The sequence below is a fragment of the Oncorhynchus keta genome, chromosome 34 (genome assembly GCF_023373465.1).
Source record: "Oncorhynchus keta strain PuntledgeMale-10-30-2019 chromosome 34, Oket_V2, whole genome shotgun sequence".
Classification (NCBI taxonomy): Eukaryota; Metazoa; Chordata; class Actinopteri; order Salmoniformes; family Salmonidae; genus Oncorhynchus; species Oncorhynchus keta.
This window is the reverse complement of record NC_068454.1, coordinates 39,334,482-39,359,046: the sequence shown is the minus strand read 5'-3', so window position 1 is coordinate 39,359,046 and position 24,565 is coordinate 39,334,482. Positions and strand designations below refer to the sequence as shown.

The 24,565-nt window shown below is 45.1% G+C and overlaps 1 protein-coding gene and 1 long non-coding RNA gene across 4 annotated transcripts in view; both read left to right on the top strand.

Annotated features, from left to right (window-relative positions):
* The window catches only part of LOC118366679 (sodium-driven chloride bicarbonate exchanger-like), a 46,312-nt gene extending 23,124 nt beyond the window's left edge, over positions 1–23,188 (top strand). For both annotated transcript variants that reach the window (XM_052493834.1, XM_052493835.1), the window contains 20 exons: positions 2,240–2,331; positions 4,374–4,531; positions 4,852–4,939; positions 5,035–5,181; positions 5,296–5,393; positions 9,919–10,093; positions 10,305–10,438; positions 11,683–11,928; positions 12,084–12,189; positions 12,619–12,780; positions 13,204–13,317; positions 13,414–13,575; positions 13,870–14,121; positions 14,368–14,436; positions 16,557–16,730; positions 17,004–17,126; positions 19,707–19,774; positions 19,898–20,002; positions 20,429–20,465; positions 21,395–23,188. In XM_052493834.1, coding sequence (XP_052349794.1) covers positions 2,240–2,331; positions 4,374–4,531; positions 4,852–4,939; positions 5,035–5,181; positions 5,296–5,393; positions 9,919–10,093; positions 10,305–10,438; positions 11,683–11,928; positions 12,084–12,189; positions 12,619–12,780; positions 13,204–13,317; positions 13,414–13,575; positions 13,870–14,121; positions 14,368–14,436; positions 16,557–16,730; positions 17,004–17,126; positions 19,707–19,774; positions 19,898–20,002; positions 20,429–20,447 — 2,492 coding nt within the window. In that variant the 3' untranslated portion in view covers positions 20,448–20,465; positions 21,395–23,188. The remainder of the gene's footprint in view (positions 1–2,239; positions 2,332–4,373; positions 4,532–4,851; positions 4,940–5,034; positions 5,182–5,295; positions 5,394–9,918; positions 10,094–10,304; positions 10,439–11,682; positions 11,929–12,083; positions 12,190–12,618; positions 12,781–13,203; positions 13,318–13,413; positions 13,576–13,869; positions 14,122–14,367; positions 14,437–16,556; positions 16,731–17,003; positions 17,127–19,706; positions 19,775–19,897; positions 20,003–20,428; positions 20,466–21,394) is intronic.
* On the top strand, positions 6,170–9,472 carry LOC127915109 (uncharacterized). 2 transcript variants are annotated; one of them, XR_008090216.1, is made up of 7 exons: positions 6,170–6,461; positions 7,020–7,047; positions 7,160–7,273; positions 7,612–7,667; positions 8,172–8,227; positions 8,760–8,815; positions 9,180–9,472. It is a non-coding gene; the product is annotated as an uncharacterized LOC127915109 (long non-coding RNA). The 2 variants fall into 2 exon arrangements; XR_008090215.1 differs by lacking the exons at positions 7,020–7,047; positions 7,160–7,273 and having other exon boundaries at positions 6,170–6,545; positions 7,556–7,667.
* Positions 23,189–24,565: the final 1,377 nt, after the last annotated feature.

Genomic DNA, 24,565 nt, shown 5'->3' with positions numbered 1-24,565 from the left:
GGAGGGAATAAGCAGGGAATCAGTGACTCCTCCAACCAGGATTTCTGGAAAACCTGGGGATTCTGTGAAAGTTACCCAGAATTCAGCAAAGCTACTGCTGCTACATTAGTGGTTCAAGATGACTGCACTTTCTTCAGCTCTCCTCACTTTGTACTGCTGGTCATAGAAACATTGAAACTGGAAGTAATCTTGTTGTAAGTAGTCCTCTCAGTCATCCCATGTGGATGCTTTTCTCATTCTACATTACATTGTCCATGTATGACCTTCTTTTCAGTGTCTCAGTGTGACTCTCTTCTCTTGTTTCCTTGTGTGTGTGCGTGCGCGTGCGTTTGTTTGTGTGTATACGTGGGTGGATGTGTGTGTGTGTGTGTCTGGCAGGCGGTCCATCACTCTGTTCTACCTTTAAGTCCTCCTTCTGGGGCTCGTTTATGGCAGCGGGGTCTAGGAGTGACAGGCAGGTCACACCCTGCACCCCATGGCCGCTCTGTTGTCCCCAGTGTGTCTCCTCCTCCATCTCCTCTCCACTCCCGACCTCATCCACCACCCGCCCCCCTCCAGCCACTCAAAAACCAGGCCCCAGACCACAGAAACAGGGTCCCAGAACCCAGACTGATATCCAGCCCGTGGACAAAGAGGATGACCCGGACCCAGGCAACTCTTACACCTTGACAGAACCTTTCTCTCCTGCTAGCACTTCCTAAAACATAACTTGTAAAGGTGGTAATCTCAAAGTTGTTTCCGTCAGTAATAGTTAGAGGTTGTGTTTTCTGTACTTCAGATATTTTAATGAAGTCAGTAGTAGTCCATCAGGCGAGAAAGTGTATAGTATATATACAATAACTCATATCATATGAGCCGTACATTGTATTTTATCGAGCACAATGAGAAATCGGTGGAAGAGTCTAGATGTAGCTATCAACGGGGATAGAGTTGAAGGAGCTGCTTGAAAGAGTTGCTAAACTTATCCTTGACATTAACATTGACTATATATTCATTTCAGATTATGTTAAAGTATGGCGACAGGGTGTAGGCCTAACAAGTGTAGAAGATGTTAACAGGACAATATTCAGAAGAGAAAAGGCCCCGAGCAGCGTTGTTCACTGATAATAGGGTTGTGGGTTCGTTTCCCACGGGGGACCCTTACGGGGAAAAAAGGCACAAAAATGTGTGCGCTCATTACCGTAAGTCACTCTGGAAAAGAGCGTCTGCTAAATGACTGAAATGTCAATGTAAAATAACAAGGAACCTTTACGTCCTCTTGCGAATGATACCTCATTGAGAATGTCCATCACCTTTTACAGGAATTATGTTTCGGAAGCAAGTTTGCCGGTGTTCCACATGCCAATTTTTGAAACATGAAGAACACCCAAAACCCTTTAAGCTAATTAAGGTCATTTGAATTCAGAGTGGTTTGTCACAGGCACATTCATTCTAGTAGAGTTATGCAAAAGCTCAATGAAAGAGCGGCAACAGTAAGTGCGTGACCAATAAACAAAACCAGTGCCATGTTAGTGACGCCACCCTCATGCTCATTGCAAGTACTAACATTTAAATCTAAAGGGTTTGTCGCTTTGGTGTTTCTTCATGGGCAGCAGCAGCCGACTCTGTAAATTGCTTTAAGACTTAGCCCTCTCATTGACTTCATGTGGAAATACGAGTGGAAATGAATCTTTGCAAGGCATGCTTTTACTTCTGATTCTCTCGATTCCTAATGCAACCGTTAGTCACTGGTAGTTTCCACTGGCTCGTGAACGGATCAAACACTGAAATTAGTATTTATCTGGGCCCTCTCACAAATGAAAATGAATCCTTTTGGATTTAAATCCTTCTTGCTCGACTCTGGCAGCTGTGGGCTAATTTCGTGTTTGCATCGGTCAGTCTCCTTGACACAATGATAATGCTGAAATCCTAATGGGCAAGCGTCATCCACCCATCCTCACCAAGGTCATCCACGACTTCCATCCCTCCCCATGCAGCCACTTAGGCTTTATCTTCTGTCCTCTCTTGGGATCTGCACTAAATAAGGGTACTTTGCCAATGTCTGATAAATCCCAGATTACTTCAACCGTAGAGTGCAAATCTATAGATTACCAAAGCATTTTTGGTCATTTCGGTAGGCCAAGAGCTCTCTCTCCCTGTGATTTATTACCATTGGCGCCCGCACTGCCATGAAACCTTGGTGTCGGTCTGATATAGAGGTTTTAGCATTTGACTTATTGGACATCTCTGTTTGATCCAGGTCAGGTGATTTCTCCCCAGACCTCTCTGCCTGTCCCCAATGATGGCAAACCTGAAGTGAGCAGAGAGAACAGCGCTGTGGACTTCAGTAAGGTACAGTAAGACATTCTCACGATCAGGCCCCCCCCTCTTGTTCATTATGCTTTAAAGGCTAAACCAATCCTAGATCAGCACTCCCAAGTCGGAGATGATTTATGAATACGGGCTTTGACGTATTACTATACTACAGTACGACATACTCAACATACCAGTTATGGCAGTTCAAGTGTGTATGAACACAGTAACCTGTTCCATTTTCATTGATTGCTTGCATGTATTGCTTGAAAAAATGGTTTCAACCATAAACTATTATTATAACCGTGCTATAAACAAAGCAGGCCAGTCATCTCACTCACACTGCCATTAGTTACTGTAGATTACAGTAGGACAGCAAAAGTCTGTCTCACCTCTGAATCCTACAATCCTATCCTTTTGTTCAGAGCCTTTTGTTCTTGTTCTGATACTTTATTTGAGCTGTCTAATGTGGTTGAACTCGCCCCAAAAGCATTTTTAGAAAAGACAGTGTGCTCAAAATCGAACCATAATTAGAATACAACCGGATATTTTTAGACAAAGCTTAATGGAGAGTAATGTTTGTCCCGGATATTCTGGATGTTTGAAATGCCTATTTAACATACTTAGGCCTATATTTGAACTGTACACTATAATGATAAGACCACCATTAACCTCAGTGTCGTGCCAAGGGCTGGTCTAGTGGTAGTTCTGGTACCCTCGGACCACACATTGCCCCTGGAGGCATGGGTTCAACCCCTGACCTTGCTGCTTTCCAGTCTATGTCCCCATCCCAATCACTTCTTCACTGTATCTATCAATACAAATGACATGAATAATGTATTTAACCTCAGTATCTGCTGCATGTCATTATCCATACTCTTCAGTCAGGAGGCTGATAAATACTATGTATTTATTGGCCCATGTTACTATTAAAATTACATTTGCTAAGTGCATCAATCTGTTACACATGGCATGGGATGAGTTTTGCTGAATACCATCAACACATGATATTCCTATTATGTTAGCAGTGAGCGTGGTGTTTATAACTGGGACTCTGATGCCCCTACTGCTTCCACTTTGTGTTACAGCACTTCCATTTGACGCAGTGCAGCTCCAAAGCAGGCAGACAGACAGGATCGCAGCAGAATAGTGATAGGAGGATCAGTCAGCAGGCAGACAGACAGGATCGCAGCAGAATAGTGATAGGAGGATCAGTTAGCAGGCAGACAGACAGGATTGCAGCAGAATAGTGATAGGAGGATCAGTTAGCAGGCAGACAGACAGGATCGCAGCAGAATAGTGATAGGAGGATCAGTCAGCAGGCAGACAGACCGGATCGCAGCAGAATAGTGATAGGAGGATCAGTCAGCAGGCAGACAGACAGGATCGCAGCAGAATAGTGATAGGAGGATCAGTCAGCAGGCAGACAGACCAGATCACAGCAGAATAGTGATAGGAGGATCAGTCAGCAGGCAGTCAGGCAGGCTCAGATCCGGATGGACAAGTCACTGTGGGGGCAGACAGGGTATCAAGGAGATGATAACCTCTGGAAATGTTATGTAACTGATAATACCACTTTAGGCTGATGATGGCAATCTGCTGTAATATTTCACCATAACACATGGTTAAATGTATGTTATGATGGTAATGTTATTAAATATATGAAATAGGGTCCAGTTGGCCAATCTATTATCTATCTTAAGCCATAAACAGGATATTAATTACAAAAACACATAAGGTTCCAATATTCTGGTTACTATCCCAAAATTCTCAGGTTTTCCAGTACCGGTAATCCTGGTTGGACAATTCCCCGAATCAAGAGGGAAGAAGCAAGCAACTGGAAATCCGGGGAATTTGGTGATAGAAGCCAGAATTTTACAACCCTAGTCACAGCAGGGATCAACAGTAGGGATTCAGTTATATTTGTTTAGCGAATGCATTTCACATTTCTGAATTCCTTTTCCTATGCTCTTGTTTTTGGATTGAGGAGTTGCGATATTCATACCGTAAAATGCACCATTTAGACTTCAGTCTAAAAACGCTCCACTAATGACTGCGTATTGTGTCCTGCGTCCGTGCAGATCGACCTCCATTTCATGAAGAAGATTCCGCCGGGAGCGGAAGCGTCCAACGTGTTGGTGGGGGAGGCGGAGTTCCTAGACAAACCTGTGGTGGCGTTCGTACGTCTCTCACCTGCGGTCATGCTCAACGGGCTGGCTGAGGTCCCCATCGTCACCAGGTTAGAAAGACTGTGACAAAATTGCAGTAACTTTCAAAAAAAAAAAACAGGTTTTCCAGAAATCAGGGTTAGGAGATTCCCTGGAATCAGGAATAAGTAGGAAATCCGAGGTATCCCCCAACCTAGATTTCTGGGAAACCTGGGATTTTTGGGAAAGTAACTGGAGTTTCGCAACCCTACTTCCAATTAGTCTGTCATTAGGGTCTCCTGTCTATGACTAACGTTATGGCCTTCTTAATCCTTTTTGGGCTGACCCCAACTGTCTCTTCACCGCTCTGTCTGACTCTTATTGTGGCCCTCGTTTTATCTTCCTCCGTTAGGTTCTTGTTCATTCTGCTGGGGCCTCTGGGGAAAGGGCCACAGTACCATGAGATTGGCCGATCCATTGCAACTCTCATGACAGACGAGGTAAGACGGCCTCTCCAATGGTGAACATAGTTGTTGGGCATGACTGAACGAACCAGTCAATTAATGGCTGAATTTCCATTCTTCTTCATTCCAAGGTTTTCCATGATGTCGCCTACAAAGCGAAGGACCGCACTGATCTGATTGCTGGAATCGATGAGTTCCTTGACCAAGTGACTGTCCTGCCACCGGGGGAGTGGGATCCCTCTATAAGAATAGAGCCACCAAAAAACGTACCGTCTCAAGTGAGTTTAGCCTCTTCTTTAAAAACAAGTCTTTCATCAGTGGACATACAAATCACAGCAGTGTCTCTCATTTGAAAAAGGAAAGAAATAACAGATGTGGTGTTTGAGAAACAGGAGAAGAGGAGGAGTGCAGCGCAGTGCGGCACAGACCCAGGGGATGAAGAGGAGGAGGACGAGGGACACGGGGGTCCGGAGCTGCAGCGGACAGGACGGTAGGTGGGTGGGTTGGTGCGGGGGGGGGGGGTTACCAGGGACTTAGAGAGTGTGTGCTATGGGAGCCTGGATGTGTATGTTGTTGTGGTTGTGTATTATGTGGTTGTGTATTATGTGGTTGTGTATTATGTTGTTGTGGTTGTGTATTATGTGGTTGTGTATTATGTTGTTGTGGTTGTGTATTATGTTGTTGTGGTTGTGTATTATGTGGTTGTGTATTATGTGGTTGTGTATTATGTTGTTGTGGTTGTGTATTATGTGGTTGTGTATTATGTTGTTGTGGTTGTGAATTATGTGGTTGTGGTTGTGTAATAAGACAGAAAGACGTATAAAAAAAATAACAGGTTTCTCTCCTGCTTTTTGAAACATCTATCTACGGAACATTGGACAGAGGCCAGGTTTGCCATTGCCACTGAACTCCCTCCCAGGTGACTGTGTGCAGTTCATGCAAAGGTTTCCATAGCAACCTACTGCAGTGAGCTCCCAATTGCCTTTGGCTATATTCTGCAACAGGGACATTAGCTCATGCTAAGTCATCCTCACGACTGTGTCTATTTCATGCACTTTAAGTGGTGTGAGGAGAGTAACACATTAAGTCCTGGTGTGGAGGGGGGGAAAGAAAGAAAAGGTCTCCAGCTGCAAGCTGAATGCACACCTCACCACGAGACATCAGGTTACCCACGTGGTCGTAGAGACAGCAGGTTACCCACGTGGTTGTAGAGACAGCAGGTTACCCACATGGTTGTTGAAACAGCAGGTTACACCCATGTAGTTGTAGAGACAGCAGGTTACCCATGTGGTTTTTGAAACAGCAGGTTACACCCATGGTTGTAGAGACAGCAGGTTACCCACGTGGTTGTAGAGACAGCAGGTTACCCATGTGGTTTTAGAGACAGCAGGTTACCCATGTAGTTGTAGACACAGCAGGTTACCCACATGGTTGTAGAGACAGCAGGTTACCCACGTGGTTGTAGAGACAGCAGGTTACCCATGTGGTTGTTGAAACAGCAGGTTACCCATGTGGTTGTAGAGACAGCAGGTTACCCACATGGTTGTAGAGACAGCAGGTTACCCACATGGTTGTAGAGACAGTAGGTTACCCACGTGGTTGTAGAAACAGCAGGTTACCCATGTGGTTGTAGACACAGCAGGTTACCCATGTGGTTGTAGAAACAGCAGGTTACCCATGTGGTTGTTGAAACAGTAGGTTACCCATGTGGTTGTAGAGACAGCAGGTTACCCACGTGGTTGTAGAGACAGCAGGTTACCCACGTGGTTGTAGAGACAGCAGGTTACCCACATGGTTGTAGAGACAGCAGGTTACCCACGTGGTTGTTGAAACAGCAGGTTACACCCATGTAGTTGTAGAGACAGCAGGTTACCCATGTGGTTTTTGAAACAGCAGGTTACCCACGTGGTTGTAGAGACAGCAGGTTACCCACGTGGTTGTAGAGACAGCAGGTTACCCACGTGGTTGTAGAGACAGCAGGTTACCCATGTAGTTGTAGAGACAGCAGGTTACCCACATGGTTGTAGAGACAGCAGGTTACATGGTTGTAGAGACAGCAGGTTACCCATGTGGTTGTAGAGACAGCAGGTTACCCATGTGGTTGTTGAAACAGCAGGTTACCCATGTGGTTGTAGAGACAGCAGGTTACCCACATGGTTTTAGAGACAGCAGGTTACCCACATGGTTGTAGAGACAGCAGGTTACCCACGTGGTTGTAGAGACAGCAGGTTACCACTGTGGTTGTAGAGACAGCAGGTTACCCACGTGGTTGTAGAGACAGCAGGTTACCCACGTGGTTGTTGAAACAGCAGGTTACACCCATGTAGTTGTAGAGACAGCAGGTTACCCATGTGGTTTTTGAAACAGCAGGTTACCCACGTGGTTGTAGAGACAGCAGGTTACCCACGTGGTTGTAGAGACAGCAGGTTACCCACGTGGTTGTAGAGACAGCAGGTTACCCACGTGGTTGTTGAAACAGCAGGTTACACCCATGTAGTTGTAGAGACAGCAGGTTACCCATGTGGTTTTTGAAACAGCAGGTTACCCATGTGGTTGTTGAAACAGCAGGTTACCCATGTGGTTGTAGAGACAGCAGGTTACCCACGTGGTTTTAGAGACAGCAGGTTACCCATGTGGTTGTAGAGACAGCAGGTTACCCACATGGTTGTAGAGACAGCAGGTTACCCATGTGGTTGTAGAGACAGCAGGTTACCCATGTGGTTGTTGAAACAGCAGGTTACCCATGTGGTTGTAGAGACAGCAGGTTACCCACATGGTTTTAGAGACAGCAGGTTACCCACATGGTTGTAGAGACAGCAGGTTACCCACGTGGTTGTAGAGACAGCAGGTTACCCATGTGGTTGTAGAGACAGCAGGTTACCCATGTTGTTGTAGAGACAGCAGGTTACCCATGTGGTTGTTGAAACAGCAGGTTACCCACATCGTTGTAGAGACAGCAGGTTACCCATGTGGTTGTTGAAACAGCAGGTTACCCATGTGGTTGTAGAGACAGCAGGTTACCCACATGGTTTTAGAGACAGCAGGTTACCCACATGGTTGTAGAGACAGCAGGTTACCCACGTGGTTGTAGAGACAGCAGGTTACCCATGTGGTTGTAGAGACAGCAGGTTACCCATGTTGTTGTAGAGACAGCAGGTTACCCATGTGGTTGTTGAAACAGCAGGTTACCCACATCGTTGTAGAGACAGCAGGTTACCCACGTGGTTGTAGAGACAGCAGGTTACCCATGTGGTTGTAGAGACAGCAGGTTACCCATGTGGTTGTTGAAACAGCAGGTTACCCATGTGGTTGTTGAAACAGCAGGTTACCCATGTGGTTGTTGAAACAGTAGGTTACCCATGTGGTTGTAGAGACAGCAGGTTACCCACGTGGTTGTAGAGACAGCAGGTTACCCACGTGGTTGTAGAGACAGCAGGTTACCCACGTGGTTGTAGAGACAGCAGGTTACCCACGTGGTTGTAGAGACAGCAGGTTACCCACATGGTTGTAGAGACAGCAGGTTACCCATGTGGTTGTAGAGACAGCAGGTTTCCCATGTGGTTGTAGAGACAGCAGGTTACCCACGTGGTTGTAGAGACAGCAGGTTACCCACGTGGTTGTAGAGACAGCAGGTTACCCATGTTGTTGTAGAGACAGCAGGTTACCCATGTGGTTGTTGAAACAGCAGGTTACCCACATGGTTGTAGAGACAGCAGGTTACCCACGTGGTTGTAGAGACAGCAGGTTACCCATGTGGTTGTAGAGACAGCAGGTTACCCATGTGGTTGTAGAGACAGCAGGTTACCCATGTGGTTGTAGAGACAGCAGGTTACCCACGTGGTTGTAGAGACAGCAGGTTACCCATGTGGTTGTTGAAACAGCAGGTTACCCATGTGGTTGTAGAGACAGCAGGTTACCCACATGGTTTTAGAGACAGCAGGTTACCCACATGGTTGTAGAGACAGCAGGTTACCCACGTGGTTGTAGAGACAGCAGGTTACCCATGTGGTTGTAGAGACAGCAGGTTACCCATGTTGTTGTAGAGACAGCAGGTTACCCATGTGGTTGTTGAAACAGCAGGTTACCCACGTGGTTGTAGAGACAGCAGGTTACCCACGTGGTTGTAGAGACAGCAGGTTACCCATGTGGTTGTAGAGACAGCAGGTTACCCATGTGGTTGTTGAAACAGCAGGTTACCCACATCGTTGTAGAGACAGCAGGTTACCCACGTGGTTGTAGAGACAGCAGGTTACCCATGTGGTTGTAGAGACAGCAGGTTACCCATGTGGTTGTTGAAACAGCAGGTTACCCATGTGGTTGTTGAAACAGCAGGTTACCCATGTGGTTGTTGAAACAGTAGGTTACCCATGTGGTTGTAGAGACAGCAGGTTACCCATGTGGTTGTTGAAACAGCAGGTTACCCATGTGGTTGTTGAAACAGTAGGTTACCCATGTGGTTGTAGAGACAGCAGGTTACCCACGTGGTTGTAGAGACAGCAGGTTACCCACGTGGTTGTAGAGACAGCAGGTTACCCACATGGTTGTAGAGACAGCAGGTTACCCATGTGGTTGTAGAGACAGCAGGTTACCCATGTTGTTGTAGAGACAGCAGGTTACCCACGTGGTTGTAGAGACACAGCAGGTTACCCATGTGGTTGTATGAAAGAGTTTACAGCAGTTTTACCACGTGGTTATAGAGACACAGCAGGTTACCCATGTGGTTGTAGAGACAGCAGGTTACCCATGTGGTTGTTGAAACAGCAGGTTACCCACATCGTTGTAGAGACAGCAGGTTACCCACGTGGTTATAGAGACAGCAGGTTACCCATGTGGTTGTTGAAACAGCAGGTTACCCATGTGGTTGTTGAAACAGCAGGTTACCCATGTGGTTGTTGAAACAGCAGGTTACCCATGTGGTTGTAGTCTCATTCAATCATTCGAGAGAGAGCAAAATGCAATACATAACCGTATCAATGCAATCCACTATTTTCTCCATGGCGTTATAATATTTCCAGATTCTGTGGTGGCCTCCTGTTGGACATCAAACGCAAGGCGCCGCACTACCTGTCTGACTACACAGACGCTGTCAGCCTGCAGTGCTTGGCCTCCTTCCTCTTCCTGTACTGTGCATGCATGTCGCCTGTCATCACGTTCGGGGGCCTACTAGGAGAGGCAACAGAAGGACGCATAGTAAGACACCCTGGTTGTCATCCCAAATGGCTCCCCATTCCCTACCTAGTGCACTACTTTTGGGCCATGTTCAAAAGTAGTGCACTGTATAGGGAATAGGGAGCCATTTGTATGCATCCCTTTCGAATACACAGTGCTAGAATGACGATTGAGATTGATTGAAGTTCAGCTTTTCTTACTAATAGAATTTCTCTGCATTTGTTTCCCGCAGAGTGCAATCGAATCGCTTTTTGGCGCCTCAATGACGGGAATAGCCTATTCCCTGTTTGCTGGCCAGCCACTCACCATTTTGGGCAGCACAGGGCCTGTACTGGTGTTTGAGAAGATATTGTACAAATTCTGCAAGTAAGTTTGAGTAAAACACTGTCGTTGTAATTCTATAACACCCATGTGATGAATCGTCTATAGCCCACTGCTCTCAGGCCATTTCTGTATCTGTGCCCACATCTCAGATAATCTGTGATTAGATTGTAGGATGATCCTCTGTCCTTATAACAATAGCAATATATGATGACCGTGTGCAATATACACTCTTAGAAAAAAAGGTGCTATCTATAACCTTAAATGGTTCTTCGCCTGTCCCCATAAGAGAACCCTATGAAGAAACCTTGTTGTTTCCAGGTAAAACCCTTTTGTGTTCCTTTCCATCTATCTGAAACCAAAAAGGGTTCTCCTATGGGGACAGCCGAAGAACGCCTTTGGAACCTTTTTTTCCGAGGAGTGTACTGCCAAAATACATGGATCATTTAATGATCGATACTTCTTTAAAGTACTGAAATAACACAACGACGACCTCAGATGCACTATATTCTGCAGATAGATAGATATACAGGTAACTGCCAACATAAAGGAAACACCAACATAAAGTGTCTTAGTAGGGCATTGGGCCACCACAAGCCAGAACAGCTTCAATGCACCTGGGCATAGACTCTTAAGAGTGTCTGGAACTCTACTGAAGGGATGCGACATCATTCCACCACGAGAAGTTCCATCATTTGGTGTTTTGTAGACGGTGGTGGAAAACGCTGTCTCAGGCACCACTCCAGAATCTCCCATAAGTGTTCAATTGGTTGAGATCTGGTGACTGAGTTTTCATGCTCATAAAACCATCCAGTGACCACTCGTGCCCTGTGGATGGGGGCATTGTCATCCCATGGGGGCATAGCCATGGTAGACGGAATAATGGCCTGCCAGCGGTTTTATACATGACCCTAAGCATGATGGGATGTTAATTGCTTAATTAACTCAGGAACCACACCTGTGTGGAAGCACCTGCTTTCAATATACTTTGCGTCCCTCATTCTCTCAAGTGTTTCCATTATTCTGCCCGATATCTGTAGATAGTCGATAACATATCCCACAGATGTGGTCATATACGCGGCGTCAGGTAGCCTCGTGGTTCGAGTGTTGGGCCAGTAACTGACAGGTTGCTTGATCAAATCCCTGAGCTGACGATGTAAAAACATATGTCGTTCTGCCCCTGAACCAGGCACTGTTCACAGGCCGTCATTGTAGTGTTTCTTCTTAACTGACCTGTCTAGTTAAATGAAAAGTGTAAGGTATCGGTGATGTTTTAACTCTCTCCCCAGGGAGTATGGATTATCCTACCTCTCACTGAGAACCTGTATAGGGCTGTGGACAGCGTTCCTCTGCCTGGTCCTAGTGGCCACAGATGCCAGCTCCCTGGTCTGTTACATCACCCGCTTCACAGAGGAGGCCTTCGCCTCGCTCATCTGCATCATCTTCATCTACGAGGCCTTGGAGAAGCTCATCCACCTGGGGGAACACTACCCCATCAACATGAACAACAACCTGGACAAACTCACACAGTACTCGTACGTTTGTACTCGCTGCCTTTTTAATCCAGAGCTAGGCATAAATCTGTGTCCGGGAAAACATTCCTTCGAGTTCTGAACGAAGGTAACATCTTCATTTGAGATGATTGTGAAGGAGGGATTTGACGGTGACATGTTCTATTGTTTCTATAAAGGTGTTCTTGTGTTGAACCTCCGGATCCAAGCAATGCCACCATACAGTACTGGGAGCAGAACAACGTCACTGCTTCTGAGGTCTACTGGGAGGCACTCGAGGTTAAGGTACCGTCTAAGAGTGTCTAGTGAAATCTGTGTAGTCTATGGGAAGGATCAAGACAAATTCAGAGAAGGAGTTCATCTGGGTCAGGTCTCGTGTTCTGAGAAAAAAATAACCTATCCTTATAGTACAATTTGTGGTTTAATAAACTGAATTAGAGAGCAAAAAACAGGTGTTCCTCACAAAGTGGCATACTCTCCCAGATGGAGCTGGTCCTGTGCAGAAGATTAAGGACATGTGGTGGGCTGGATTATTCTGGATTATCCCATGCCAAATCACCATAAAAGCACATTTTTTGTATTAATGTTGCTTTCTGTACTCTTAATCCAAGGCCCTCTTAACCAAAGGATTTTGTAATTGACTGCATTGTCATGCACTATTAATTCCACTTGTAGTAGGGCAGACCAATCACCCTCCTCTACCTATTGTTGCAGGACTGCATGGAGAAAAGAGGAGAGTTTGTGGGCAGTGCCTGTGGCCCTCACGGACCCTATATTCCAGATGTTCTCTTCTGGTCCGTGGTTCTCTTCTTCTCCACTGTCTTCATGTCAGCGTTCCTAAAGGAGTTCAAGTTCAGCCGTTACTTTCCCACCAAGGTAAGGCAGCAGACCCAGATCCTACTGTAATCCCACTGGTTTGTATCTATTATGCGTTTGTAGACTGCAGACAAGGTTTCTGTCCTTCTGCTGAGGTTTATGGTGCAGTGGAGCACTCTAGTGGTCATATGTGAGTACTGTGTGATTATGGTAGTTCAAAGCAAATTAGTAATAAAATACAGGTTTTTAATTAAGAAAAGTGTCACGCCTCCCCCACTTTCGTTGGATTCTATTAAGATTTAAGGGAGCACCACTTATCACGCTGTTTGGCCACGGAAGCCCCCCCCTCCCTCCCTTTTTTTGGGAGAATTGAATCCATAACCGGGGTGCTCAGTGTTTGAGTGCCCTGTGCAATCTGTGATTGATATTGAACAATGATATAGATGGTCCCTGCACTAAGACATGCACCCCTCTCTTGCACAGTTGAGAGCTGTCATCAGTGACTTTGCTGTGTTCATCACCATCTTTACCATGGTCCTGGTGGACTATGCCTTAGGGGTCCCATCTCCAAAACTAAAAGTCCCCAGTGTGTTCAAGGTGAGCTATGTAACAAAGTATTACAAGGTGATTATACATTTTGACTCAAAATACATGTGTAGATGCAATATCTGACAGCAATCCAAATCCTTGCAGCCGACCAGAGATGACCGTGGTTGGTTGATCAGCCCGTTAGGCGGCAACCCTTGGTGGACCACCATCGTGACAGTGATCCCTGCTCTGCTCTGCACCATCCTCATCTTCATGGACCAGCAGATCACCGCGGTCATCATCAACAGGAAGGAGCACAAACTAAAGGTACTGTATGATACTGTAATGGCTCAGCTCAGCTCATACGGGAGGCTTTGTTCACCATAACCTGAATATACACTGTTTAGTTGGCTTTGAAGTGGTGCATGTGTAGTTGATTGTCAAATAGCGTCCAGTACTGGTTGATATGGACTGAAAAAGTCCCTTTCAGAAATCTCTTTCTACTCTGGGAATTAGTTAACATTTTGACAATATTTTCCTGAACCATTATGAAATGTTGCCGCCGCGGAATATTGAGTAGTGTATTCTCAGTTGTACTGTATTGTGTTTCCCTCCCCACAGAAAGGCTGCGGGTACCATTTGGACTTGTTCGTGGTGGGTGTCATGCTGGGGGTATGTTCCATCATGGGTTTGCCCTGGTTCGTGGCTGCCACCGTTCTCTCCATCTCCCACGTCAACAGTCTGAAGCTGGAGTCGGAGTGCTCGGCCCCCGGGGAACAACCCAAGTTCCTGGGCATCCGCGAGCAGCGCTTCACTGGCCTCATGATCTTCCTACTCATGGGCTGCTCGGTGTTCATGACCTCTGTGCTCAAGGTCAGATAGCTTCTCTGAGGAGTATTGTGTTGGCTCTAGCTTCTGGACTGTCCAAAATCCGTTCCTGTCGCTGTGTGATAAAAGTGTCGCTGTATTTATTTTGCACCCAGTGTATTAGTCTGCAGTGTCACAAAGCGGACCGGTGTTTTACGCTACGTTTTGTATAGTTGAATCTCACTTTTCAACCATTTCTTTGGTTGATGCTTGTATGACTGAATTATAATAGAATGTCTCTGGTCCCTTTAGTACATTCCCATGCCTGTGTTGTATGGAGTATTCCTGTACATGGGAGCATCTTCACTCAGAGGAATACAGGTAGGAGATCACTAAACACACTGCAGTTTCTGTACAGTACATGACATTCAGTCGACATTGACTTGTAAGGTGCTGGGCCGCGGTCGAGTGGGTAACAAGCCAGGCACAAGCGACATACACTGAGTGTACAAAACATTAAGGACACCTGCTCTTTCCATGACATAGACTGACCAGGTTTACTTGGCTCATCACACACTAGCGACTCCTTGTGGCGGGGCTGGCGCCTGCTGGCTTCCAGGTTAAGCGGGCGGGTGTTAAGAAGCGTGGGTTGGGTCATGTTTCGGAGGACGCATGACTCAGGTTGCCTCCCGAGCCCGTTGGGGAGTTGCAGTGATGAGACAAGGTCAACATTGGGTAGAAAAGGGGGCTTATACATATATACAAAATATAAGAGTTGAGAAAGTATTTACTAAATAAACTAAATTTTTAAAAAATCAAAGGGGAACAATAAAATAACAATAACGAGGCAGGAGGTACCAGTACTGAGTCAATGTGTGGGGGTACAGGTTAGTCAAGGTAATTGAGGTAATATGTACAGTACCAGTCAAAAGTTTGGACACCTACATATCAAAGGGTTTTTCTTTATTTTTTATTATTTTCTGCATTGTAGAATAATAGTGACATCATAACTATGAAATAATAGATATGGAGTAATGTAGTAACCAAAAAAGGGTTCAACAAATCAAAATATATTTCCCATGACTGACTTTCATGTTTTAAAGCAGGGCTTTCCAACCCTGTTCCTGGAGAAATACCTTCCTGTAGGTTTTTGCTCCAACCCTATTCTAGCACACCTGATTCTACTCATTAGCTAGTCGATGAGCTGAAATCAGGTTAGTTACAACTGGGGATGGAGTGAAAACCTACAGAAGGGTAGCTCTCCAGGAACAGGGTTGGAGAGCCCAGTTTTAAAGTAATCATGGACTGTTGTTTCTCTTTGCTTATTTGAGCTGTTCTTGCCATAATATGGACTTGGTCTTTTACCAAATAGGGCTATCTTCTGTATACCATCCCTACCTTGTCACAACGCAACTGATTGGCTCTAAATAATTCCTCAAATGAACTTTTAACAAAGCAAACCGGTTGAATTGAAATGCATTCCAGGTGACTACCTCATGAAGCTGGGTGAGAGAATGCCAAAAGTGTGCAAAGCAATCATCAATGCAAATAGTCCGGGTAGCCATTTGATTGCCATGCGGTAGCAGAGAGAACAGTCTTTGACTAGGGTGGCTGGAGTCTTTGGCAATTTTTAGGACCTTCCTCTGACACCGCCTGGTATAAATGTCCTGGATTGCAGGAAGCTTGGCCCCAGTGATGTACTGTGCAGTACTCACTACCCTCTATAGCACCTTGCAGTCGGAGGACGAGAAGTTGCCAACCAGGCGGTGATATAACCAGCCAGGATGCACTCGATGGTGCAACAGCAGAACTTTTTGAGGATTTGAGGACCCAGGCCAAATCTTTTCAGTCTCCTGAGGGAGAATAGGCATTGTCATGCCCTCTTCACGACTGTCTTGATATGTTTGGACCATGATAGTTTGTTAGTGATGTGGACAGCAAGGAACTTGAAGCTCTGAACCTGCTCCACTACAGCCCCGTCCTGTAGTCCACGATCATCTCCGAGGTCCCTGACCTCCTCCCTATAGCCAGTTTCGTCGTTGTCGGTGATCAGGCCCAGCCAACTTGACACAACTGCGGGAAGCATTGGAGTCAACATGGGCCAGGATCCCTGTTGAACGCTTTCAACACCTTGTAGTGATGAATTGAGGCTGTCCTGAATGGAATGGGGGGAGGGGGGTGGGGTGTTCCTAATGTTTTCTACACTCAGTGTACATGCCTTCCTCCAGAGACCAGGGTTCAATTCCTATCTCCACCTTTCCTCCTAATTCCCCTCCTTATTCTCACCCCATCTGTTTCTGTGCATGTCTGAATAAAGCATGACATGTATTTTAAAAAACAAACATAGGCTTGTAAGGCTAAGTCCCAGCACACTTGACCTACATCTAAAGCTAATTTCACAAAGACCATCTGAGGACATTAAAACACAGTACAGAAACACATAAGCCGGAATACAATGGTCCTGAGGTTGTAATGTAATCCATTGTTCTATTGCTTATCAGTTGTTTGACCGTCTGAAGCTGTTTGGCATGCCAGCCAAGCACCAGCCTGACTTCATCTACCTGAGACACGTTCCCCTGCGGAAGGTCCATCTCTTCACCATCATCCAGCTCAGCTGCCTGGTCATGCTCTGGGTCATCAAGACCTCCAATTATGCCATCGTCTTCCCAATGATGGTTAGCAAACATATTTCTGCCTTATACAGTAGATTCATCTGGATGGAGTTACCTGTATATGCCAAATATGCGAAGGCAATCTGGGTACTTTGCTTTATTTGGCCATATTGTAGATTGAAGTAAGACAATGTCTTAAGTTATACATTGTGAAACCTAGATGTCTTGATGCTCTACAGAAACAGGAGATAAGGCTCCTGCCCTATGGCTGGGACAAAAATGACTTCTGCAGAGGATTCTGTCTGTATAGTAATGTAGGGTTTGTGTTCCTTGCAGGTGTTGGCGCTGGTGTTCATTCGGAAATTGATGGATTGCTTCTTCACCAAGAGAGAGATGAGCTGGCTGGATGATCTAATGCCAGAGAGTAAGAAGAAGAAACTGGAGGATGCTGAAGAAGAGGTATGAAACAGTGGAGGCTGATGAGGGGAGGACGGCTCATAATAATTGCTGGAACGGAGCCAATGGAAAGGCATCAAACAGAAATAATGTGTTTTATTGATTTGATACCATTCTACTCATTCTGCTCCAGCCATTACCATGAGCCAATCCTTCCCAATTAAGGTGGCATCAATCTCCTGTGGTATAAAAATATCATCAAGGAAGATTAGCCCTTTGGTGAGGCTAAAATAAACCTTAAAAATCAACACATGACACTAATATGCCATATATCTATCACGTTTCAAGGAGGACCCAGATACAGACAGTGTCGAAGAAACAAACGTTTATTTATAATACAGGGGCCGGCAAACCAGGGATCAGAAATCCAGAGAGGGTTCAAATGGTCCAAAACGGCAGGCAGGATCAGGGGCAGGCAGGGTCAGGGGCAGGCAGGGTCAGGTCAGGGCAGGGCAGGCAGGGGCAGGGCAGGCAGGGTCAGGGCAGGCAGGGTCAGGGCAGGCAGGCTCAGCGCAGACAAAAGTGTAAAAACCGGGAATCAGGGAGTGACAGTCAGATCAGAGAGTGACAGTACCCCCCTCTAGGGGTCGCCACCTGGCATCCTACCTGGGCGCATATCTGGTTGACCGGGGGGCCGGCGTTGGAAATCCGTAATGAGGCCTGGGTCCACGATGTCCCTGGCGGGGACCCAGCACCTCTCCTTCGGGAAACCGGGGGAGAGTTTGCGGGATCCCACCCAGAGGGGCAGATCCCAGGTGGACAGCCTTACCTTCTGCCCTAGACGCTACCGGGGAGTCCGGGGGAGTCCGGTGGCGATCCGCTTGTCGTCGATACCTGGAGGTGGTCTTGAGGGCCGACCGGGCTCTCCTCCAGGTACGGTGACCGCGGTCGGACAAACATCCAGGCAGAAGGTATGCCGACCTCTTCTTCTTGCTCAGGGAAGAGCAGTGGCTGATACCCTAGGGAACACTCAAAGGGTGATAGGCCCGTGGCAGAGCAGAGAAGGGTGTTGCGGGCCTATTTGACCCACACAAGCTGCTGGCTCCAGGTGGTGAGGTTGGCAGAGACCAGACAGCGCAGAGTAGTCTCTAAGTCTTGGTTGGCTCACTGCGACTGGCCGCTGGACTGAAACCCGGAGGACAGGCTGGCCGACGACCCAATGAGGGTGCAGAACGCCTTCCAGAACCTTGATGAGAATTGAGGACCCCAGTCAGAGATCATGTCTACTAATAGTCCATGGATCCGGAAGACGTGCTGCACTATGAGCTGGGCCGTCTCTTTGGCAGAGGGTAGCTTGGGGAGAGGAATGAAGTTCATGGCTTTGGAAAACCGATCCACCATGGTCAGGATGGGGGTGTTGCCATCAAATGGGGGGAGACCCGTGACAAAGTCCAGGGAGATGTGGGCCAGGGACGGTGAGGGACAGGCAGAGGTTGGGGGAGACCAGACCGAGCTTGCCGAAGAGTCATGTTCTGTGCACAGACAGTGCAAGCGGCGATGAATGCGGAAACGTCAAGAACTATGGTAGGCCACCAAAAGCGTTGTCACACAAAAGCCAGGGTCCTACGGGAGCCCGGGTGGCAGGGAAGCCTGGAGGAGTGGGCCCACTCTAGGACCGCGGAGTGGACCGCATCAGGCACGAACATCCAGTTATCTGGACTCCGCCCTCCCGGGGTTCGGCTGGGAACACTGCGCCTCCTGAACCTGCTTCCCTAATCCTCTGCTGACTGCCATTGCCAGGCACGAGGTGGGAAGGATGGTCTCAGGTTCCGGGGTAGTAGTTGTGGGGCTATAGCGGCAGGATGTCCGGCTTGGCATTCTTGGATCCCAGCCGGGAGGAGAAGGAGAAGTTGAACCGGGTGAACAGTAGGGCCCACCTAGCCTGCTTGGAATTGAGGCGCTTGGCGATGTGGAGATATTCCAGGTTCTTGTGGTCAGTCCACACAATGAATGGATGTTCTGCCCCCTCTAGAAAGTGCCTCCACTCCTCCAACGCCATCTTCACATGGAGAAGCAACCGATTCCCCACATCGTAGTTCCTCTCTGTGGCATTGAGGCGGTGGGAGAAGGCGGCGCAGGGATGTAACTTGAGGTCCAGGGGAAGCCAGGGTGCTGCAGCCCCCGGATAAAGCGGCGATAAAGGTGGCCGAATCCCAGCAAACGTTGCAGCTGTACTCTGGACAGAGGCTGGGGCCAATCCACCACCACTCTCACCTTCCTGGGATCCATATGTACACTCCATGCAGCGATGATATAAACCAGAAAGGGGATGGTGGAGCGATGGAATTCGCACTTCTCTGCTTTTACAAAAAGCTGGTTCTCCCAGAGGAGTTGGAGAACCTGTTGGAGAACAAAGGTTTCACTAATAATTGGGAAGATGGGTGACACCTGGAGGGGGGTGGAGCCAAGCAAAAAGACAGGTGAAACAGATCAGGGTGTGACAATATCAGTAGATAATTTTTACTTGAGATATGCAACTTCCGTTGTAATAGTTCATCTCTGCGTGTGTTTTAACAAATGTATTACATACAGTACTAGATATCACTAGTATAACAAGTTCCTGTTGATTTTCTTATTCCTAAGGAGGAGGAGCAAAGTATTTTGGGAGAGGAAGATGGAGTAGTGCAGGTGCCGTTAGAAGGATATCAAAAGTAAGTTATCAGCCACTGTGAGTGGAAGAAATATTAATCGAATCACACTTCATGCTTCATTAGTAGTCAAATAGTTTACTGATTGTTGTGAATTATTATGCATAATTATGTCTTGTTTTTTAGGAGTGAATCCGCACTCAACATCACTGATGAAATGTCCAGAGGCTCTTTTGGAAACACGTGGAATGTCAACTCTGACAACTCTAAAAAAGAGCTAGACTCAAAAAGGTATTGAATTGCCTTCAGTCGTGTTCATCCGAAATCAACACATTGATGTTGAAAACATCTCTGTTTTTTGTTTTTCTGTCCGTCTGTATAAAAATGTATGAATATGAATCCGAATTTAAGATACATGCATGTAACTCAAACCTTCTTGCTAATTTCCCTGCGGCATCAGTTCATTTAGAATATCTCAATTTAGGATTCCTCCTCGAGTGTATTTGTGTTATAACCCATTAAAGAGACAAATGACATCTATGTACCATTGAATCCATAGAATGCCTCATATTTACCAAGTGTAATGTTCATATAAAGGATTTTTAGGAAATTGATACTGAGTCAATACTGTAAACAAAATGGGTTGACGGTACATTTTAGAGCTGATGAGTTGTTCCAATTCTTGACTGTATTTTCCCATTCCATCTCTATCATAAGTTCCCTCATATCCTCATAGATGCTGAATCCACCAAAGGTAAGAGTCTGACCCCTGTGCCCTTGCTTGCTCATCCTTAGTCTGTTTGGTCAGTTTTTTGAGAAAAATTTTTTTTATTTTTTTTTATCTTTGCATGATATGATGCAGGACAGGAAAATGTCCATTTTTTAAAATTGATCATTTGGTTGAAACTAGATGCTGCTTATTTTGCATTCTACAAATTGTCAAGTTACATTAGAATTGTTTTAGTTCAACAACACTGAGAGTGCACAGCTCTTAGGAACTGCCGGTGTTAGGCAAAGGTAAACATTATGGATGCTAAGTCCATTAACTTTCCGCTGCTTGGAATATAAACCCATGCATATGACAGGCAGTGGAGAGTAAACATGCGCTCAGTTTAAAGTGACATGACTGAGACAGCAAGGATGTAAAGTGCATGAAAGATGCTAACTGTATCAATCAGTCTCTGCTAGCATGCCATTCATCCTTTGACTGTATGCCTCAGCCAATGGCTGTGAAGGGCAGTTTGACAAGGAGCACTACAGTACAGCATGCTAGCTGTAGGCTCCGATATGCAACAGCTAGAGAGTGACTTATTACTAGTACATCTCTCCTGAGAACTGCTCTTTCATGAACATTGTCTGAGGTCTTGCCCATCAGACCCCATACCTCTCAGCTGCCTGGAACATACAGTACAATACTATACATGTGAGTGGATTAGCATGAGGTTACTAAAGCATGTCAAATAGGAACCTAATGTTAATGTAAAGCCCCTCCCAACTGAGACATCAGTTGATGATACATTTGGGGGGGCAGTTTCCCGGACACTGAATAAGCCTAGTCCTGGACTAAAAAGCATGCACCATGGAGAATCTTCATTGTTGGAGCTGGACAGCTGATCGGTATAAAGCTTACGTTCTGAAGCTGTATACTTGGAAAGCACTAACAGCCAGTGTTTATATCCACAGCTTATCCATGAACAGTGGTAGGAAAGAAAAGAAGAGAAGAAAGATGAGGAAGGGCTGCTTCGACAGGGAGTCAAGTTTATGACTTTTCCCCTTCACTGTGTTTTAAGCAAATCAATATTGTGTGCCACAGTTTACCATTCCTTTATGTTTTGTCTTGTAAATCTTTGTGTGTTCAAAAGCTTAAAACAGTCTTTTTTTTAAAGTTGACGTGTCCAAAACGGCTTCTTTGTGAGGGAACCTAAAGACATTTATTTATTGTATGTATTTTGTATGTTTTTGTATTTTTTCCAGTATCATAATATTACAGCTGTTTGAAGTTGATCAATTATCCAACTAGATAAACACTCCATTTAAAAGTTTGTGCAATACTGCAGTTAAAGACTATGAAAGCAAGTATATATATATATACAGTGGGGCAAAAAAGTATTTAGTCAGCCACCAATTGTGCAAGTTCTCCCACTTAAAAAGATGAGAGAGGCCTGTAATTTTCATCATCGGTACACTTCAACTATGACAGACAAAATGAGGGGAAAAAATCCAGAAAATCACACTGTAGGATTTTTTATTAATGTATTTGCAAATTATGGTGGAAAATAAGTCAAATGACAGGCCTCTCTCATCTTTTTTTTTAGTGGGAGAACTTGCACAATTGGTGGCTGACTAAATACTTTTTTGCCCCACTGTATGTATATATATATCATTGATGAATTCATCTAGGCAAAGTCAAAATGTACTTTATGCATGACATTTTATTTAATGAAGTATTATAAAATATACTGCATCTGCTTGAATTTCAAAGTGCGATAAATGTGAAGGAAAATCTACAGTATCGGTGTTTGAGCATTCGCATTTTGATTTCAGCTTTTTGCAAATTGTCTTTAAGCTTTGAATATTGTATTACTACCAATAAAATGTATTACTACCAGCAAGGAGATTAGTTGAAAATAGCTTTTTATTTATTTTATTTATGGTTGGCAACATGTTCTTGTACAAAGAGCAAGCATTGCATTGAGCATTTGAATAGTAAAAAGCCTGACTTAAGTTGTAGAATACTGTTATGCATATCAATAGATAGTATTGAAACAAAGAAGAAAATAAAATCCTGGCTTTAGTTGAAATCAAAATATTTGTTTTCATAGTTCTACGGCCAAAGTTGAAATAGTTGCAGTTATTGCATTATATCAATATTTTTCATGCTGCAAAGTACATGCTTGTGTTTCATTTTACGTTTGTTGTTTGTCATGGGCCATTGTGTGTGCCCAGGAATGATTGTCCATTCAATAACTAAAGATGAAGCTCAACTAATACTTGAAGGCGTCTGCGAAAGGGAGACATACATGGCTATAGAAACAATTGCAATAGCACTTTTTCTAGAAGGGGAAAATGTATAGTATATTTATTGTTATAACATTTTTGAAACTATTTCCTTTTTACAATGACAAAAAAAATGTATTTGTTCACATATAATTCGCCATGCCTATTTGTCTATAATACATACCCGTTGCTTCATTTTAAAGTATCAGTATCTGCAAAATATTTTTAAATCTCTTGTTGAACATTTCTAGTACTACTCGTTACTCATTTTTACTTAGCTCGGGAATGAATTTGTTTAAATAGTCACTCAATCAGTTTTGTTTGTGACCTAAATCATTGTAAGGAAATATGGCTCTGGAAAACATGATGCTGTTTCTGCTTCTAAGTTGTTATTGGTCTTTAGAGCTGATGTATTACTGTTTATGATGTATCTTGTACATGTACATTTACTATGAAACTATAAACCTCAAATGTAATACATTTATTTGAACATGTTTATTTCCACCATCAATACTACTGCATGCTGTTTGGCGTGTCTGATATGGGCTTGACACTTCAACAAATGCCCCCCAAAATAACCTTAATTCTCATTTTGAGAGAGTTTCTAGATTCACATTGTAAACTTTGACTTATGAGAAAGCCAAGGCGTGAGGCAGTGAGGGTCTACTTTGAGTTGACCAGTCAACCGTATACACGAGGTCAGGTCACTTACACTGTAGGTGAGAGTGTTTGACAGCAATCCGCTCAACTGAGTCTTCCGCTACACTCACAGCCACATCTGCCTTGTGAGCATGAGGTTGGATAACGAGGTTGGATAATGAAGTGCACATGCTGAAGCCATTCAGTGCAGGAACTCAAATTGCCTGGAGGTAATACAATATGACTTCACTTGAACATACTATACAGAACACAACGTTATCCTCATCTACAGAAGTGACTCACTTATTAGCTTTTCTAAATTCAACAACAAAAGAACCCGCAAATTTTGATTACCACAAATGCCCAGTATGACCCTTAGAGATTTGGAATATAAATAGAATTGAGCGGGCAGGCTTTAAAAAAAAATGTAACAGATGCTTTTTGATGCACGAGCTGACAGCTTAGAAAGGTATAGCATCCCAAAGCACGACATATATTTGGCTCATGTGACTAGTTTGTTTCCATGCCAGGAACACCCAGGAAGTGACGCCTGATTGACCACTGATCTCTGCTAGGCTGTCATTGACATAGCATTGTCTATTGGTTTCCTCAAGTGTCCTTGCTGTCGGTGCAACATCGGGAAAACGTGTTATGACGCTAAATTAGCAGATGTGACAGCACGTCTTTCCATTGCCTGATTGAAATCCCTGGGTGTGTTTTCCTCTTGGTGATACGGCTGGCTGATTGATTTGGGTTCCACCTCCGTGAACACAGGGTCTCTACTTGAACATGATGTATAAGTGTTACTTATAAATAATACAATTACATCTATTATAAAAGTAAGGATTATGTTTCCACTTAATTTTTGTTTATGGGTTCATTTTATAATCCATCTCTCTCGACAAGGTGTCGGAAGCAATCAACGGGAATGCTGGCCCATGTTGACTCCAATGCTTCCCACAGTTGTGTCAAGTTGGCTGGATGTCCTTTGGGTAGTGGACCATTAATGATTAACACAGGAAATGTTGAGCGTGAAAATCCCAGCAGCATTGCAGTTCTTGACACAAACCGGTGCGCCTGGCACCTACTACCATACCCTGTTCAATGGCACCTACATATTTTGTCTTGCCCATTCATCCTCTGAATGCCACACACACAATCCATGTCTCAAATCTTCTTTAACCTGTCTCCTCCCCTTCATCTACACTGATTGAAGTG